Source organism: Pongo pygmaeus, chromosome 1 (genome assembly GCF_028885625.2).
Source record: "Pongo pygmaeus isolate AG05252 chromosome 1, NHGRI_mPonPyg2-v2.0_pri, whole genome shotgun sequence".
Taxonomy (NCBI): Eukaryota; Metazoa; Chordata; class Mammalia; order Primates; family Hominidae; genus Pongo; species Pongo pygmaeus.
In genome coordinates this window covers 197,656,213-197,676,223 of record NC_072373.2, presented here as the reverse complement: position 1 = coordinate 197,676,223, position 20,011 = coordinate 197,656,213, and the positions used below count along the sequence as shown (strand labels likewise).

Genomic DNA, 20,011 nt, shown 5'->3' with positions numbered 1-20,011 from the left:
TACTAGTAAGGCATTTTTATTATTGCAATGTTTGTGACTATGATTACTCTTGGTTTATGAAGAATAGATTGACTTGGCTGACATGATTCTGACTAGAGATCAGAAGATTTTTATCCTGCTTCCGCTCCATGTTCTTGAGGGCTCAGCACAGCAATCATAGATGCTACGACAGCAGTAGCATGAGAGACAAGCAGAAGAGAAGCTACCAGCTTTTGGGTTGGATGCTGGCAGGATGAGTGTGTAACTTTTGTTTAGCTGGGGCCAGAATTCTCAGCCACTGATTGCCAGTCAAGCATAAAGGTTAAAGGTCAGGATTGCCTTGTATTTAAATCTAGTCTTTACCTTTACTTGCTGTGTGATCCTGGGCAAGTTACTGAACTTTTCTGAGCTTTATATTCCTCATCTGTAAAATGAGAACAAATGTGGCTCCTGTGACATAGGGTTGTCATGGAGTTTTAATGACATCACATAACAAGCAGGGAAAAAAGAAAAAGCCACAGCCTATCTGTACTCAGTCCAGGGTGCAGATTTTTCTGCTCTGATTACTTACTCTTGATAGATTCCAAATGGACAGACTGGATTCTGGCTCGTTTCTTCTTATCTCTATTGATTCATTCAGTAAACATATTGAATGTACCTATTATGTGCCTACTAGGTGATGAAAAAAGCTGGTAGGGCAGACCCAGACCATGACATCCAAATGCAGACAGCTCAGAGAATGATTTAACCAAAAGTAGAGCCAAAGTTATTCGGGTGCTCCTCTCCTCTCAGTCTAATTTTTTTTTTTTGAGACAGAGTCTCGCTCTGTCACTCAGGCTGGAGTGCGGTGGCGTGATGTCGGCTCACCTCAAGCTCTGCCTCCTGGGTTCATGCCATTCTCCTGCCCTAGCCTCGCGAGTAGCTGGGACTACAGGCGCCCGCCACCGCACCCAGCTAATTTTTTTTTGTATTTTTAGTAGAGATGGGGTTTCACAATGTTAGCCAGGATGGTCTCGATCTCCTGACCTCGTGATCCTCCCGCCTTGGCTAGGATTACAGGCGTGAGCCACCGTGCCCGGCCCTCTCAGTCTAATCTTTTAAGGTTTCTGCCATGGCCGTCCTAATCTACCCTTCCTGATTGGTAGATACTTGTTCTTATACTATGTTGCAAATGACTACTAATCTCAAAGAAAGGGCCTGCAAATGACTGTCCTATAAAGCTGCCTCCTGAAATGTTACTCCTATGCATAGAAAACAAGATGGTTCCAGGCAGAAGGGCCCAGAGAAATCAGTCTGAAACCTCTCAGTTCACAGGGGGAAATCAAGCCAGGCAGAAGTGACCCAGATCCAGTTAGGGTGACTCAGCCAAGGACACCCAGCAATTATATGTCCCAGCTGGGTAGGGAGTAGAAAATGGCTCTCCCTGCCTCTAGTCCCTGCCCCGCACCATTTGTATACTGAGCATGTTCTAACTAGGTTGTGCAGAGTGTCCTAGGGAGATACTAAGGCGGGACAAGAAGTGCCTCTGATTTAAAAAAAAGTCTACAGCCCACTGGGCACGGTGGCTCACGCCTGTAATCCCAGCACTTTGGGAGGCTGAGGCGGGCAGATTGCTAGAGCTCAGGAGTTTGAGACCAGCCTGGGCAACAGGGCGAAACCCTGTCTCTACAAAAAATACAAAAATCAGCAAGGCATGGTGGCATGCGCCTGTAGTCCCAGCTACTTGGGAGGCCGAGGTTGGAGGATCACTTGAGCCTGGGAGGTGGAGGTTGCAGTGAGCTGAGGTCATGTCACTGCACTCCAGCCTGGGTGACAGAGCCAGACCTTGTCTCAAAAGAGAAAAAAAAAAAAAAAAAAAAAAAAAGCCCACAGCCTAGCAGGGGACATGAAGACATATGGTAGACCAAAAGCCCTTTGGCTTCATTGATGTGAAATGCTGCCTTCATTGTGTACCAATCTCCAATGTATATGGGACTGTTGTAGACTCTGTTCTGTTTTACCACTGTCTCTTCCTGCTCCAGCACCATACTGTTTTAAAGACGGTAGTTTTGGCCAGGCACGGTGGCTCACGCCTATAATCCCAGCACTTTGGGAGGCCGAGGCGGGTAGCTTACTGGAGGTCAGGAGTTCAAGACCACCCTGGCCAACATGGTGAAACCCCATCTCTACTGAAAATACAAAATTAGCTGTGCGTGGTGGCATGTGCCTATAATCCCAGTTACTTGGGAGGCTGAGGCAGGAGAATCGCTTGAACCCAGGAGGCAGAGGTTGCAGTGAGCTGAGATCGCACCATTGCACTCCAGCCTGGGCAAAAAGAGTGTCTTGAATGTTCTTGTACACTTACTTTTCCAGATGAACTTTTGAATCAGCTTTTGAGTAACACAGCTATTGAATCTTCTTCAGCATTCTTGTCTATGCCAGGCACCAGGCACTTGAGCAGGGTATTCAGTCCTTGCCCTTGGGAAATCACAAACTAGATGCAAAGTGTAACCAAACAAGAAGTGTAAAATAACAACAGGAATCTCAGGCTATGAGTAACAAGAACCAAATGAGTGAGGGGTCCAGACAGACTAAATGCTGTGTTCCTTGGGGCCAGGCAAGTCATGGAAGGTTCAACAGAGGTGACATTATACAGGACTTTGATGGGTGAGCAGCAGCTTTCGGTATGGAAGAAATGCTTTGAGTTGAGGAAGTCCGGGAAAGCTTCTTGGAGAAGGAATCACATTTCTTTTGAGAGGTGAGTAAGAGTTTGCCGGGTTCAGAGGATGAGATAAAGGGAGGGATTGCCCTGAACTGGGAAAGTCACAAAAAGGTTCTCTGAAGACATTTTAGATGCGTTTTGAGTTGGAGTCGGGGAAGATGCCTGGAAGAGGCAATTAAATAAAAAGAATTTTATTACAAAGTAATACAAGGACATGTCATTGGAACTGGGTTTCGAGAGATGAGTGAGCAGTTCCTGCGGCAGACAAGAGCGGGACCACGAAGTAAGTTGAGGCAGAGGCAGAAAAGGCTTCCTGGTCCTGCCCACTCTCTAAGACCTAAGATGCAGGATCTAAGTGTCCCACCCGCGTGGCGGCGGCCCTGTAGTTCTGATTTCCCAGCGTGAGGTAGCCACCGCCAGGACTCCGGGGGAGAAGACTACGGCACGGACGAGCAGAGCTGAGTGCTTTATGTCGGAATCGACCAATGGGATGGCGGCACCCGGTTGCCAGGGCTACGGCCAAGCGGAGGCAGGGCCTCGGCGCTATGGGCGGGGCCTGGGCGGGGTTATATAAGCGAGCGGCGGGCGGAAGGCGGGGCGCGGGGGTCGGTGGCTGCTGGGCGGGCGGGGCGCAGGCCGCGGGACCCGAGCCCGGGGGAGCGAGAGAGCGGAAGCGCCGAGGATCCGATTCACTCGCTGGGGAGACCTATGGGCCGAAGCCGTGTAAATGCGTTTTAAGGCGAGTGCGGAAAGTGGCCTGGGGAGCCTCGGGGAGCGGACGCCCTCCGCCCTGGTGCTGACCTGCCCCCCTGCCTCTTCTGCCTCCCGTCAGCAGGGGCCTCGGCTCCGCAACTGCCACTCCTCCTCGGGGTGTTGCACAAGTTTCGAGGTCACCGGCGACCCCCCCTAGCAGCGCGCCTGGCTCTGGCCCCCGCGAAGGAGGACGGAGCTTGGTAAGGGGCCCTGGGGGTTGGGGGGACCTCGGCCCTGCACTCGGTAGGAGCCACTCGGACAGAAAAAACCTCGGCCTTCCGTTCTCTCCCAGGAGCTTGCGGCCCCCACCCACCGCATGGCGTCCCCAGGCACGCCTAGAATTCTAGCACGTCAGGATCAGTCCAGCCCCCATTTACAATTGGGGAAACTGCGGCTCCGAAAGGGTCAGAGGGTACCCGAGGTCAAGCAGTAGAGAGCGGACTCGAACTTAAGCTCTTGCTCTTAGGCTGAGAAGCCTTGGCGTGGCCACTGGCTACCCTCTAGGTGGGCGTGGTCAAGACTGGGGCGCCCTGGAAACTTCCCCACCCAAGTTTCTCAGATTTTCTGTTCCATCTCTCTCTCACTCTTTCCTGAAATCCAGAATTTCAGAACTGGGAAAGCTCTCCAAAACAATTCATCCATTTTACAGATGGGGCAACTGACTCGGAGAGGCAGTGACATTTGGGCATACGGTGCCTTGTTTCCGTCTGAAATCCGGGATTCTTGACTTTCTCCACCCTTGCCTAGTGAACCCCGGGCTTGTGCTGGGGGCGGGTTGTGACGGGATTGGGATCCCTGACCTCGGGAGGCGAGTGGGGCAGCAGAGCCGGCCCCCCAGCAGTTCCCTTCATCTCCCCCCGCCCCGCAGTGTGTTGCATACTTTCTAAGGCGGCGGCTGCAGCAGCGGCTCCATCCAGCCCGTCAGCTCCTCCTGCAAGGCATGGCTGGCTACCTGAGTGAATCGGACTTTGTGATGGTGGAGGAGGGCTTCAGTACCCGAGACCTGCTGAAGGAACTCACTCTGGGGGCCTCACAGGCCACCACGGTGAGGGGCTGGGAATGGGGGTGGGTCCCTGGTCCCCTGTACAGATCAGCTGCCTCCTCAGGAAGGGTCCCTAGGGCCCTCATCTTATCCTTTCACTTATTTGGTACGCAATCCTTGCTGTTTGCAAGAGAGGGGCTCAATTTATCCCCAATTCTTGGTCCTTGCCCCCAAAACTGCCCCTCCTATGTTGCCTTTCTACCCAGCCCTCCAAGGTCAGAAACAGGGGATTCCTCTCCTGCTGCCAGCTCTCCCTCACCGCCCACATCTAGGCATTACCAAGCTCTGTGAATTCTGCCTCCTTAAATAAGCCTCCAGTGTGCTTATGTGGAACCTCGCTTTCTAGTTCAGTCTTCCTCTCTCCAAAGGCCCCCTGATCTCCCTGTCTCATGCCACCCCCTCCAAAGGTATGATAGTCCTGTTCAAAATCAGAATTTGGCAATTCCCCACTGCCTACAGGATCAAGTCAGAGCTTCCCTGCCTCCATAGCCCCATTCCCAGCTTTCCCCACAGTATATATTATGCTCCTTTGGAGCTGAATGACTCAATTTGCATTTCCTAGTGATGCCCTGTGCCCTATTACCATGCCTTTGCCCAGGCTGTTCCTTCTGCTTGCAGCATCCTTCTCTCAGCCTCTCCCCTCTTTACCCGTTTCTAGTCATTCCTTGCTTCTCATCAGTGTTGCCTTTTCCTGATCGCCCCAGGCAGATTTTGTATTTTCTTTCTCCATGCCCCCACATTGCACCTTGTAGAAACTGCCATCTAACATCTGCTGAATGGACTTGTAAGTACTTAAGGGGTTCCTTTTCTTCCAGACCCAAGCTCCTTCAGAGCAACAGTACTGTTTGGTTATCTCTGTCCCTTAGCATAACGTTTGGCACCAAGTGGGCATGAGTAAAAAAGTGTTGCATGAAAGGAAAACTTAGTCCCAGGGAAGGAACTCTGGAAGGGTCCCTTCCACATTTAAGTAATGTGGTCTCACCCACAGTCTCATACACGTTTGGCCTTTAGCACATCTGCAATGAACAGTTGTCCATAGGGATAGGTTGCAGTGTCAGTGGGACTAGCTTAAGGCTTCATCGAGCACCTGTGTTTGGAAGGTAGTGAGCTGTAGGTCATAGCTTCTGCCTTTAGGGAGTTTACCCTTTTCTAGAATGGACGGATGCATATGCAGTTCTGATACCTTGGAAGCATATGCAAATGCAGTGGGAGCATTTAAAAGCAGAGTTGCCTTATTGGTTTGGGGAGGGTGGCATTTGAGTGAAACTTTAAGGATTTTGCCAGACACAGGAATGGGGAGGGTATTCTGCAGGGCATGGTGGGAACAAAGGTTTGAAGGTGGGAAAATGATCCAGCCTACAGCTGGAGTTTTAGCTGCATTGAGGGGAGGGGTTGGGGCTAGATCACAGCCTTGAATGCCAGGCTGAGGAGTTTGCCTTCTGTCCTGTAGGCTTGGGGAGGCCCAGAAAACTTAACAGCAGGGTAGCTCTGTGGCCGGAACTGAACCTGGGTCAGGTACTTGGAAGGATCATGGATGGCATGCACAGGGTACGAGCTGGATGGGGTCTCACATTCATCCACTTGTTGTCATTCAGGACCAGGTAGCTGCCTTCTTCGTGGCTGACCTGGGTGCCATAGTGAGGAAGCACTTTTGCTTTCTGAAGTGCCTGCCACGAGTCCGGCCCTTTTACGCTGTCAAGTGCAACAGCAGCCCAGGTGTGCTGAAGGTTCTGGCCCAGCTGGGGCTGGGCTTTAGCTGTGCCAACAAGGTGAGCCCTGCCCCCACGGTGCGCTGACCCTCCATGCCCACTGAACACACACATGGCCAGGCTAGTGCAGGTGGGCTCTGGGGAGCAAGAGGTACCTGCAGTTGGTCTTTGCCCTCTGGGAAGACCACCCACTCAGGAGGGGTCTCAAGGGATGAGGGAGGGAGAAACGAGCATGGAATTTGTCAGCCTTGAAGTTCCAGATTGGAATCTTCTTTGTCCCTGGTAGAAAGCTCATCTTTTTAATGGAGATTTGCAAATTTGTTTGGCACAGAGCTATACATGATGTTCTTCTAATTAAAACAAAACGAAAGCGTCTCCATATTGTTGGTTTCTTTTCTTTTTCCTTTTATAATCATAATAATGTGTGACGGTGCATTTTCTTAACTAGTCCTTGTAGTTTTGTTGTTGCCACCAATTCTGTCTTTCTAATTTGATTTCTGCTGTTGTCTTCATTCCCTCCTGCTCTCTTTAGATTTATTTTTTTCATTTTCAGGCTGGAGTGCAGTGGTGCCATCTTGGCTCACTGCAACCTTCGCCTCCTGGGTTCAAGTGATTTTCCTGCCCCCAGCCTTCCGAGTAGATGGAATTATAGGCGCACACCACCATACCTGGCTAATTTTTTGGTATTTTCAGTAGAGATAGGCTTTCAGCATGTTGGCCAGGCTGATCTCAAACTCCTGACCTCAGGTGATCCACCCGCCTCAGCCTCCTAAAGTGCTGGGTTTACAGGCGTGAGCCACCGCGCATGGCCACTTTAAATTAACTTTACTTATCTACTGTCATTCAGTATCTACTGAACTCCTACAGTGTGGTAGTCACTGTGGTAGGCAGGGCTAGCAATACAGAATTGATAGACTGCTGTTCTTGTGTTGAATGCTTAGTTTATTTATTTCTATTCTGTCCTTGCTAGATAAAAGCATTTAAGCTATAAAGTTTCAACTAAGTAGAGCTGAAAGTATCTCATTTATTGATTCAGCAAATATTAATTGGGCATCTCTTCTGAGGCCAAGCGTTGATTCTAGGTGGGGATTTGGCAGTGAACAAAATAAAACAACAAAAGCCCTTCCTTCATGGAGCTTGTTTACAAAAAAAAAAAAAAAAAAACAGATGAAATAATGAAAATATTTAGTATTTTAGATGGAAAATGCTGTAGAGAGAAAGCAGGAAAGGGAAGTAAGGAATGTTGGGAGAGAGGATTGTACTTTTAGATAGTTTGACCAGGGAATGGTTCACTGAGATTTAAATACAGACCCAAAAGAGCCAAGGGATCAAGCCAGGTGGATAACCAGGGAAAGGGCATTTCAGGCAGCAGGAACAGCAAGTGCAAAGGCCCTGAGGTGGGAGCAAGTCCAGTGGGCACTGCTTTGTGATATTGTCATTAGCACTATTTTCTTGGTGGTTAGTAATGGTTGCGTAATATGGCTGGTGTTGTGAGGAGAGTTCTAGAAAGGACTCCTGGAGTCCTGGGCAGGATGACAGGGCTGGAGCGACTCCAGGTTAGGGAGAGGTGTGCACTTGGGTGGGATGGTCAGAATGAGCAGGTTAACCTGTAGCAGGGACCGAATGTTAACGCCTGTCATGGTAGATGAGGTGCTTCCTCTTGTCTTTGGGTTAGTTCATGCTTTGCACACCTTGTTTTGTGCATGTCTTCCATGAAGCTCTAGAGGCACACAGGGGGAGAGACTGCCATTCTACAGTTGAGGAAACCATGGGGTCAGCCATTTGTGGGTAGCAGAGCTGGGACGTCCTCGTTTCTCAGTTCTTCCTGCAGTGCCCTGGGCCTCCACGTGGGATGAGGCCTTTCAGTCCCTGAGGTCTAGGGTGAAGAACAGGACCAAACCCCACTGCCTAGAGTTTTCTGCTTCAGGAACCCCAGGGGGAGGCGCTTGGTTCTCTAAAAGAAAGGGCAGAGTGAGGTGTTAAGGCTGAGAGAGACCTTGATGACAGCGGGGACTGGAGAAGCATCTGCCCTTTGCTCAGTGCGTCTGTTGTGTCAGGCACTTTGCCAGGCGTTTTCTGTACATGATCTCATTTTATTCTCACAACAGCCCTGTGAGGTAATTATTTTTTTTTGGGGGGATTCTGACCATAGCCTGGTGAGGACACATTTAACGTATAAGGAAATGAGAGATGGAGGTTCCGCACCAGGGTGGTGGCAGCTTGAGTCCTGCTGAGTTGTCTTTGACTCTGTTTTTTCCAAGGTTGCTGGGGAGAGGATAGCTGAGCTGGGATTCAGCCAGTGATGGATGCCCTCAGCCAACTGCAGGGGCGAGGAGAGACTTAAGCCCCCTCCCTGTGATGGGATCACACAGACCCTTTGGTACACTTCTGGAGAGGTGGCTCCTGCACTTACAGCTTTTCTTGGAAGGCCAAGGCTGCCCTCTTCTGGTCGTCTGTAGTGGGTGGCCATGCTTAACGGCGTTGTGCCTTAGTGGACACTGACCAAGGGCCTGGCATGAGCTAGGGCTGGATGTGCAGACAGACACGCATTGGACAGGGGCCAGGACCACGGCTTGCTCGGGGACTCTGGTCTACCCAGCCACCTGCCCGAGGACCACTGTGTCATCTCTCCTGCCCCAATCCCTTGCCCTCTCTTTATGTCTCCCTCAGCATCCTCCCATCTTAAAAAGCCTTTGCTGGACACCACATCCTCTTCCAGTCCAATCCCTTGCTCTCTTTTCGTGACCAAACTCAACCAAGTTGTCTGCACTTGCCTGTCCACCCCCATTTTTTCTTTCCTTCAGCACTCCTTCCTTAGGCCATTGCTTCCCAGCCTCCACTTTCACTACCCCAAAGAATTTTCTCTTACCAACATCCCCAATGATCTGCAGGATCCAGTGAGCACTTTACTTTAAACATGGATTGCAAACTAATAATACATATCAAATAATGCATTGATTCATCCACCCCAAAAGAAACTAGGACATCAGCTTTATGTCTCCATAGATAATCACCAGGATGGTTTTGGTGGATATATAGTATTTTTTTTTTTTTGAAACGGAGTCTTGCTCTGTTGCCCAGGCTGGAGTGCAGTGGCATGATCTCAGCTCACTGCAACCTCTGCCTCCCAGGTTCAAGCGATTCTCCTGCCTCAGCCTCCCGAGCAGCTGGGATTACAGGCATGCGTCACGATGCCCGGCTAATTTTGTATTTTTAGTAGAGATGGGGTTTCTCCATGTTGGTCAGGCTGATCTTGAACTCCCAACCTCAGGTGATCCACCCGCCTCGGCCTCCCAAAGTACTGAGATTACAGGCATAAGCCACTGCGCCTAGCCATATATATATATGGTTTGTTTTTTTTTTGAGATGGAGTCTTGCTCTGTTGCCCAGGCTGGAGTGCAGTGGCGTGATCTCAGTTCACTGCAACCTCTGCCTCCCAGGTTCAAGCGATTCTCCTGCCTCAGCCTCCCGAGCAGCTGGGATTACAGGTGCCTACCACCATGCCTGGCTAATTTTTTGTTTCTTTAGTAGAGACGGGGTTTTACCATGTTGGCCAGGCTGGTCTCAAACTCCTGACCTCAAGATCCACCTGCCTCGGCCTCCCAAAGTGCTGGGACTACATGCATGAGCCACCACACCTGGCCGGCAATGCATTCTTTAAAAAAAAAAAAGACTCCACAGTAACGTATGGTCCTACTTTTAAAGGCTTCAGAAGTGTATAAGATGAAAGAGAACACTGCTTTGACCCCACTTCATCAGGCACTTCTTACAGCTGAGACAGCTCCTTCCTGTCCAGACACAAGTCTTGCTGTCAGACCAGATTTGCATTTACAGGAATAGCTTTCTAATCTGCATATTGTTCTCCATCCCCTGGAAACGTTCTCCATCCTCACCTCTGCAGGTCCTGGGCGCCATCTCTCCCCATCTTCTGCCACTGTCTAAATGGTAGCGTTCTTCTGAATTCCTAGGCCTCTCTGTCTTGTAAACCCTCCTTCTTCTCAGAAGAAGGGTTATCTTCTCCCATGGCTTTCAATACCATCAATATGCAACTGCTTCCCACATTTTAATCTCCAGCTCAGACCTATATATCCAGTTGACTTGATACGAGGAGATGCCTGGAACCCGGCATGTTCAAATGCGCTCCTGATGTCCGCCTTCCCCCTCATGAAGGGCCCCCTCAGTCTGCTGGGTGTGGGAGTTCCCTCTGACTTCCTCCTCCTCATCACCACACGCAATCTATCACCCAGCTTGCCAGTCCCGCCTCCAGAACACATCTCCCCACTTTTCTGGAGCTGGCTCTGTCATCTCCCCCGGGGCAATGGTGATAGCCACTATCACAGTCTATTCCCCCAGAATCCCCTTGGGCCCTCCCTCAGGTAGCCAGATAGGCATGTAGACCTTGTATTTAAAATGCAAATCTGACCATGTCGTTTCCCTTCCCAACCGTTTAGACTCTTTCCCATCACATGCAGGGTAAAACACGTTTCCTTGGCAGCTCTGCCCCCTCCCTCTGACCTCATCATCCTCACTGCACTAACTTGCTCTTCTTGAGCCACTCCAGCATTCTCTGTTCCTTGATCAGGCTGAAGTGCTCAGCACTGCTTGCCTCAGAACCTCTGCACAGACCATTTCCTCTACTGGAAACATTCTTAGATTCTTTCCTTCCCTCTTGGCCTGGCTGAGGCCTCCTGCAGGGCTCAGTTTAAATATCTGACCCTGAGGTTGTCCTTTGCCCCTCACACCCAGGTCTCTTGCAGCATGTACTTTTTCTTCCCAGCTCTTAACCACTTGTAATTCCATCATTATTCAGCACTCATTTGGGACTGCCCTGCCTGTCTTCCCCACCAACCTGAAAGCTCCATGGTCTCAGAGACCCTATGTGCTTTAGTCACCACTTGTTTTATTAACACCTGTCACAGAGCCTGGCAACTCAATAGATGCTCAAAAATACCCATCAGTGCAGCATTGAGGTTGCATTCCCCATTACAGCAGTGAGGTTAAGAGCTGGTGTGCTAAGATCTGACAGTTAGAATCCCATCTGTGCCACTTAGAAGCTGTGTGACTTTGGACAAATCACGTAGCGTCCCTGAGCCTCTGTTCCCTACCTTATAAGATTATTAGTAAGGTTAAATGAGAATGTATATAAAATACTTAATGCAGTGACTGGCATAGGATATGCCTTCAATGAATGACAACACTTATTTACATATTTATAATTAGGCTGAGTGCCTTGGCTCACAGCTGTAATCCCAGCACTCTGGGAGGCCAAGGCAGGAGGACTGCTTGAGCCCAGGAGTTCGAAACCAGCCTGGGCAATGTAGTGAGACCCTGTCTCTATTTAAAATATATATATATTAAAAAAATTAAAAAATTATAATCAAAGCTCAATCACAGGTCCCCAAAGTGCTTACACTGCTTCTTCCTCTCACCTCATGTGGTGAGGCAGGGAACAAAAACACAGGTCCACATCCACTCAGATTCGGGGTAGGCCACATCTGCCCCTGGGAAGCAAGCTGTGGTGGCAGCAAGCCCAGCTTTGGAGCTTGACCTTTGTGTCCCATTCTGCTACTGGTTGGCTGTGTCACCACAGACAGGTGGACCTCGCTGAACTCAATTTTGTCCTCCATAAAATGTAGCCAGTAAATATTTCATAGCATAGTCATTGGGATTAAATGAAATAATGCTTATAAATATCTAGTGCTGAAAATTTGCTAAATTAAAATTAGAGTCTTATTACAAAATCAGGATGGCTAAAAATGGCTCTTATGCCTCTCACCATGTTTGAGAACTGGCTCTCTCTTCTCTTGTTTATTCGTGGAGAGTCAGGCTTGAGTTCGAAAGTTCGTTCTGCCACCTATTTGCTGCGTAGCCCTTCTGAGCATCAGTTTCCTTCTCTGTAGATTGGAGCTAATACCCATCTGAATGGGTTATTGGCAAGGACTGAATAAAAGGGTGAATCCAAGGTAGGGGCTGGCAAACTACGGACGGAAGGCCAAATCCAGCCCTCCACCTAATTTTATGAAGTTTTATTGACTCACAGCCACATTCATTCAATTATGCTTTGGCTGTGGCTGTTCTGGTGCTACAAAGGCAGTTGAGAAGTTGTGACAAAGACTGTGTGGCTCGCAAAGCCTAAAATATTTATTCTGGTTCTTTATAGAAAAAGTATGCTAACACCCGACATAAACCATCTAATTCAGGGCCTGCTTGTGGCAGGTGCTGAATGAACACAGTTGCTGTCGTCATCACCATCATGATCTTTGTCATCATCATCATCATCATCATTTGTTCGTATCATTAATGCAGCAATCAGGTGCCCACATGTTCTAGAGTAAAGGGGATGAGGAGGAGGCCCCAAGAGGAGCAGGGCTGAGCCAGCACACCCTGCACACCCAGCACAGGGCGGTGCACAGAGTAGGCCTTTGGAGTGGGGTGATCTCTGTCCAAAAGACCCTTGGTCTGGTGGACTTTCTAATAAACCAGCAGTATTTTTGTTATTTATTAAGTTGACAAAAATTGTATATATTTATGGTATACAATATGATGTTTTGATATATGTATATGTTGTGGAATGGTTAACAAGCTAATTAGGCATTAACTCACATACTTATTTTTTTGTGGTGAGAACCCCTAAGGTCTATTCTCTTAGCAATTTCCAAGTGTACCATATATTGTTATTAACTATAGTCACCACGATATACATTAGATCTCTTGAACTTAATTCTCCTGACTAAAACTTTGTATCCTTTGACCAACTTCTTCCCACTGCCCCCTCGCCATTGACCCCAGCCCTTGGCAACCACCATTCTATGCTGCTTCTCTGAGTTTGACATTTTTAGATTCCACATATAAGTGAGATCACGCATGTTTGTCTTTCTGTGCCTGGCTTATTTCACTTAACATAATGTCCTTCAGGCTCATCCATGTTGCTGCAAATGACAGGATTTCCTGCATTTTTAAGGTTGAATAATATCCCATTGTGTATGTGGACCACATTTTCTTTATCTGTTCATCTGTGATGGTGGCTTGCATATCTTGGCGATTGTGGATAATGCCGCATTGAACATGGGAGTGCAGATATATCTCTTCTACATATTGATTTCCTTTCCTTTGGATGTATACCCAGTATTGGATTTCTGGATCATATGGTAGTTGGTAGTTCTATTTTTTGAGATGGAGTCTGGCTCTGTCACCCAGGCTAGAATGCAGTGATGCGATCTCGGCTCACTCCAGCCTCTGCCTCCTGGGTTCAAGTGATTCTCCTGCCTCAGCCTCCTGAGTAGCTGGAACTACAGGCATGCACTACCAAGCCTGGCTAATTTTTGTATTTTTAGTAGAGATGGGGTTTTGCCATGTTTCCCAGTCTGGTTTCAAGCTCCTGGCCTCAAGTGATCTGCCCACCTCAGCCTCCCAAAGTGTTGGGGTTACAGGTGTGAGCCACTGTGCCCTGTCCTATTTTTAGGTTTTTTTTTGAGGAACCTCCATACTGTTTTCCAAGTAATATTTAAACATTTAAATTTGCCAGGAAAATGTGTCAGAAGCCTGTTATCAGGGCTACCATGAGTCCATATAATGCCTTTGTGTAAATTAGAAAATGTACCCTTTCCTTAAGACACTTAATGGTTATAATAAATATACTGATTTTCTTAGAATGAGATGCTTTACTGCCAGGAAGTTATAATAAATATACAAATCTACTCTGTATTCATTCTGAATGGGAACTCCCCACCCCCAGGATTTTTCAGTGCACCACCTGCATGGCTGTACACGGCAGCCCTGCTTATCAAAGAATGGTGAATCCATGTAAGTCCTGATTTCTATGTATCTGTTGTCTTAGAGCAAGGCCCACTGTTATGGGCCTCCCTATGCATAGCTATGACTTTGCCCTCATCTGTGCTTCCTTGGGCTCCATGGGCCAGCAGGCCCTGGTGCCTCCTTACCACTACCTTTGGGGCCCCATAGGCAGAGATGGAGTTGGTCCAGCATATTGGAGTCCCTGCCAGTAAGATCATCTGCGCCAACCCCTGTAAGCAAATTGCACAGATCAAATATGCTGCCAAGCATGGGATCCGGCTGCTGAGCTTTGACAATGAGATGGAGCTGGCAAAGGTGGTAAAGAGCCACCCCAGTGCCAAGTAAGCTGAGAACCACTCATGGGGAGGCTGGGCTGTGGGGAGCCTGGGCTGTGGGGAGGCTGGGCTGTGGGGAGGCTGGGCTGAGGGGAGGCTGGGCTGTGGGAAGGCTGGGCTTGAGAGTGAAGGTGGGGGTGAGGTGAGGGGGTGGAGCTGGGGCAGGTCACTCTGTCCTGGACCCAGCCACAGTTGCAGGAGGTTGGGGCAGGTACTCCTGGACTGAACCCAGGATGCTAGGGTCTAGCTAGAACAAAGGCAGAAATAACTGGTTAAAGCCCTAGGCAGAGTGAGACTCATGTGTTATGGAGACCAAAGTCACTGGCTTGAGAGAGTCGAGGGAGTGGTCAGGAAGGCTCCACGGAGGAAGTGGCATTTGAAGCAGGCCTTGAGGAACGAATAGAATTTGGAGAGGGCATAAATAGTGAACTGTGTAAGCAAATGCATTGAGGTTGGAAACAGCATGGGCCATTCAAGCGTAAGCAGAAACTTAGTGTGGCTGCCACATGCTATGTGCAGGGGGTGAAGGAGATCCTGGTCAGGGGTGGGGACCCGATGCAAATGGACTTTCGAAGGGGTCAGGCCTGGACGTTTTGCTCTGGCTGTGCCTTTTACACGATTACTGGACACCCTTGGGCTTCCCAGTAGGGGCCTTGGGGTGAAGGGGGGGCCAGGTGATGGGCCACTCTAGTCCATCCAAAGCAGCTTCCATCATATTAATGGGTTCTCCTTAAGGCTTTGTTTAAAAATGGTTCCTCTCATACATGACAAGTTTGAAAGCTCTTACTGGTGTGGAGACTGATTTGAAGGGACTGGAGCTGCCCCAGGAGAGTTGGTGAGGTCTGGACCAGGGCAGGTGCTGCAGAAATGGGTCCAGGGACATTTAGGGAATGGATTGGACAGGATTTGAAGGTTGATTGGCTGTGTAGGGAGAGGGAGGGGTCAGGGAGCCTGCGGGGTTGGGTGACTCTGAGCCATGTAGCTCACAGCCCTTGATTGAGAGATGTGGCTGGGGCGGGGCGACAGGGTTTGTCCAGCAGAGGGGCACTGCATGTCTCATCAGGATGGTTCTGTGCATTGCTACCGATGACTCCCACTCCCTGAGCCGCCTGAGCCTAAAGTTTGGAGTGTCACTGAAATCCTGCAGACACCTGCTTGAAAATGCGAAGAAGAGCCACGTGGAGGTGGTGGGTGTGAGGTGAGCACTGGGAACCCCTGCCATCCCCTCCCACACCAGGCTCCCTGCCTCTTTCCCAGGAATTAATTCTATATGAGACCTTCCCCAGGGCCTCCCAGTAGGGCCTGTCCCTGGGCCTGGAATTCTACCATTTGAGAATTTCCTCTGTTTGAAAAGGAAGTTTGTAAGGGCCCCTTCCCCAGCCCCAGGGTCCCCAGAAGTTCTTGTCCCAGGAATTTCCATCCAGAGACCTGGCTTTGAGGGAGTCTTACCAGCCTGTAGGACAAAAGTTTTGCAGCTACACTCTTGAGGGGCCTCTTTTCTTTTCTTTCTTTCTTTTTTTTTGTTTTTGAGATAGGGTTTCACTCTGTCACCTAGGCTGGAGTGCAGTGGCATGATCATGGCTTTCTGCAGCCTTGAGCTCCCAGGCTCAAGCATTTCTCTCTCCCGCCTCAGCCTCCCAAATAGCTGCGACCACAGGCGTGCATTACCACAACTGACTAATTTTTATTTGTTGTAGAGATGGGGTCTCACTTTATTGCTCAGGCTGGTCTCAAACTCTTGGGCTCAAGCAATCCTTTTGCCTTGGCCTCCCAAAGTGCTGGGATTACAGGTGTGAGCCACTGCACCCAGCTGTGTGCCTCTTTTCTTACAGGAATATGGAAGGAGTAATAATGAACTACCTAATGAACAATGAACTACCTAATATAGGGCTTCGTTTATTCTGTACTTAGGATGTGCCAGGTGCTGTGCTAAGTGCTTCATGCACATTCTCTCAGCCTTGTGTGGTGCGGGTCTTGTCCCCGCATTATAGGTGGGGAAACTAAAACAAAGCTGAGTAAGCTGCCAAGGCCACCCTGCTGACTGGGAGGCACAGCCAGATCTGGTTGACTTGGGGGTCCTGGCTCTCATCCCAGAAGGAGGGATGGGAGGAGCACCAAGTGCCAGGAGACCTTGGATCGCGCCTCCTGTCCACTCCTTCTTTGCCATATGGCCCTTGGCAACCCATTTAACATTTCAGGCCCTCAGTCGCTGCATCTGTAAAATGGGCACAATGTCTCTTGCGCCCACCCAACGTCACTCTTGGCTGGGGCTCAGGTGGTGGCACTTGGAGCCCTGCATGTCAGCTGAGGCTCTTCCTCTCTTCCCAGTTTTCACATTGGCAGTGGCTGTCCTGACCCTCAGGCCTACGCTCAGTCCATCGCAGATGCCCGGCTCGTGTTTGAAATGGGCACTGAGCTGGGTCACAAGATGCACATTCTGGACCTTGGTGGCGGCTTCCCTGGCACAGAAGGGGCTAAAGTGAGATTTGAAGAGGTAACCCTGGAGCTGGGAGTGTCGTGCTGGGCTCTATGGGGGGGGGCGGTAGGATAGGGAGGGATTAGATGATCAGAGGGAGACCACTGTGCGTGGGTCCTATGCACCGCGTGCAGTGGTTGGTGCTTACCTGGGTGATCTCACTGCTTATTAACCCTGTGCTACAGCTGAGCAAGCCAAGGCTCACAGAGGTTACGTCGCTTCCTGAGCCCAAAGCCACCTGGCCGATCTCACTACTTATTAACTCTGTGCTACAGCTGAGCAAGCCGAGGCTCACAGAGGTTACATCATTTTCTGAGTCCAAAGCAGAACCTGGTTCTGCCTGCCATGCACTTCACCAGCCAATTGGAGGCATAACCAGGACACATTTACAGAAGTCATAAGGCACTTTAAGGGGTGGGATAGGCCTCTTCACCCTCAGGTGGGCTGATGAGAAATCGGGTGGGAAGGCAGGGAAAGGAAAACCAACCTTTGGTCTGCTCCCTGTCCATTCTCCTCCTCCATTCCCTTTTCCTTACCCACTGTGAGGTGAAGTCAAGAAAAATGTGTCCTAGCAGTTCCCACTCCAACCACTAGAGGTCGCCTCTTCCTGGAAGGCGCCTCCTTCGGGAATACCAACATCTAGGAATTGACCTTACAGAAATAATTTGGGATAGTCTCAAAGAATTTGCCTCAAAGATGACTGTTTTAGCTTTGTTCATAACAGAAGTCCAGTGGACTTTCCTGGTCCATCTAATACTCAGGACTGGTTAAATTATGGTACAGTCTTTTGATGAAAACCCTTACTTAATGTGGGGAGGTCATTCACAGTCTATTAAGTAAAACAGGTTCTAAAAACATATACAGAGACCTATCATGGTTATAATAAAAAACAGCATTTGTATAAAAAATAATTAAAGACACTACTCCAAAAAGTTAACAATAATTAGATTCATCTAGGTGATAGAATTAGGAGTGACTTTTATCTTCTTTTTCCTTTTCTGTATTTTCTGAATTTTCTGTAATCAAGTGTATTACAGTTGACCTTTGAACAATGCAGGGCTTAGGAGCACCGACCCCCTACACACTCAAAAATCTGCATGTAACTTTTGATTCCCCCAAAACTTAGCTACTATAGACTACTGTTGACAAGAAGCCTTACTGATAACATAAACAGCCGATTAACAGATATTTTATGTGTGATATGTATTATATACTGCATTCTTACAATAAAGTAAGCAAGAGGAAATAATTTTTTTTTTTTTTGAGACAGAGTCTCACTGTATCACCCAGGAGGGAGTGCAGTGGCATGATCTTGGCTCACTGCAACCTCTGCCTCGCGGATTCAAGCGATTCTCGTGTCTCAGCCTCCCAGGTAGCTAGGATTACAGGTGCAAGCCACCATGCTTAGCTACTTTTTGTATTTTTAGTAGAGACGGGGTTTCACCATGTTGGCCAGGCTGGTCTCGAACCCCTGACCTCGAGTGATCTGCCCACCTCAGCCTCCCAAAGTTCTGGGATTACAGGCATGAGCCAACATGCCTGGCCAGAAATAAAATATTATTAAGAAAATTATAAGGAAGGGAAAATGTATTTACTATTCATTAAGTGGAAGTGGATCATCATAAAGGTCTTTGTCCTCATTGTCTTCAAGTTGAGAAAGCTGTGGAGGAGGAGCAGGAAGAGGAGGGCTTGGTCTTGCTGTCTCAGTGTGGCAGAGGCAGAAGAAAATCCATGTATAAGTGGACCCACACAGTTCAAACCTGTGTTGTTCAAGGGTCAACTGTATTTAACAAACTGGTTATTTATGAAAGAAAGATCCACATCAGGGCTTCTGGAATCTGAGTACCAAGTGTGATATGAAGAGGACTCCTTCCCATTGTGGGGCCATGGAGGAGGGTGATTTACACAAGCACGAGTCTCTCTACCCAGCTCTGTCCCCCTCCTACTTTCTTGGCCAGCTGTCAACAGTTACCAGCTGGGGCCTTAGCAGCTGCCAAATCCTTCTTCCGGAAATCAAAGCAGCTTTCAAGAAATAGACTTGGAGCTGTAGCAAGTCTTCAGCATAAAGCCCACATTTCAAACACATAATTGTCTCCCCATTCTCCTCCTACCAGATTGCTTCCATGATCAACTCAGCCTTGGACCTGTACTTCCCAGAGGGCTGTGGCGTGGACATCTTTGCTGAGCTGGGGCGCTACTACGTGACTTCGGCCTTCACTGTGGCAGTCAGCATCACTGCCAAGAAGGAGGTTCTGCTGGACCAGCCTGGCAGGGAGGGTAGGTGCCAGGTGGGCAGCGGAGCCCTGTTCTCCCCCTGAAGCTGGAGATAATGGTTGGCTGAGCAGGATCTGGTTTTAGACCCAGTGGCAGAGGATGGGGGAATCTGGAGAATGAATGGGTTCTTGCTTTAGGGAAACTTTCAGTTAAGTCGCCCCACCCCAAGACATTTATTTAGCATCTTTTTTCTTAGGCGTGTTAATATTTTGTGAAGATTGAGAGCAAAACAACCTTAGAGAGAATAGATACTCTGTTGACCCCATTTTACAGATGAGGAAACCGAGAGCCAAAGAGAATACGAGTGAACTGCTTAATAGCTAGTAAGAGCCTGCATTTGACCCCATGTCTGTCTCCTCTCCAAAATACAGGCTCCTACTCACCCTACTGCTTCTCATAATATAATGAAAATAATTAATGACAGCTTATATTTGTTTGAGTCCACTTTACAGATGACAACATAGGCAGGGGGAGGCTGAGTCATTAGCCCAAGGTCACATGGCTGATAAGGGGCAGTGTGGGGATTCAAGTTCAGGTTAGGCTGACTCAGAGCTTCTGGGCCCACATCACTAACATCAGTGCTCTTACCTGCCCTTCCAGATAGGTCAGGGATAGCAGCCTGTGAGTGACAGGTGTCAGGGACTCTGATCTTGAGGCTTTGCCCTCTGCTCTGGGACCCTCATGCAGGGGAGCCTCAGGACTGTGCGCTCTTCCCCGGAGAGAATTCATGTGAAGGGTGGTGGGCTCCAGGTACAATGTCCTGTGTTCGTGTGTGGCATTCTTCTGGCTTCCTTTATAGACCTGGGGTATTGTCTCGTCTGATCCAGTCAAGAGACCTGGCTTCTCATTCTGGCTCATCCAGTGCCCTATCATGTGCCTCTGAGCAAGTGGCTTAACCTTTTGGGGTCTTGAGTTTGGGTGGGCTGCTCTTCTGCCTTTGCTGGGGCA

General features: G+C 49.0%; 1 protein-coding gene across 14 annotated transcripts in view; it reads left to right on the top strand.

The window, feature by feature from the left end:
* The first annotated feature begins 3,272 nt into the window (after positions 1–3,272).
* The window catches only part of AZIN2 (antizyme inhibitor 2), a 39,329-nt gene continuing 22,590 nt past the window's right edge, over positions 3,273–20,011 (top strand). For 4 of the 14 annotated variants that reach the window (XM_054463870.1, XM_054463938.2, XM_063666213.1 and 1 more), the window contains exons 1-8: positions 3,273–3,419; positions 3,513–3,633; positions 4,302–4,478; positions 6,071–6,244; positions 14,147–14,319; positions 15,377–15,511; positions 16,642–16,807; positions 18,904–19,066. In XM_054463870.1, the coding sequence (XP_054319845.1) occupies positions 4,374–4,478; positions 6,071–6,244; positions 14,147–14,319; positions 15,377–15,511; positions 16,642–16,807; positions 18,904–19,066 (916 nt within the window). In that variant the 5' untranslated portion in view covers positions 3,273–3,419; positions 3,513–3,633; positions 4,302–4,373. Of the gene's footprint in view, positions 3,634–4,301; positions 4,479–6,070; positions 6,245–13,930; positions 13,988–14,146; positions 14,320–15,339; positions 15,512–16,641; positions 16,808–18,903; positions 19,067–20,011 lie in introns of those variants that run through there. The other 10 variants (XM_054463879.1, XM_063666216.1, XM_054463898.1 and 7 more) reach the window with 9 other exon arrangements.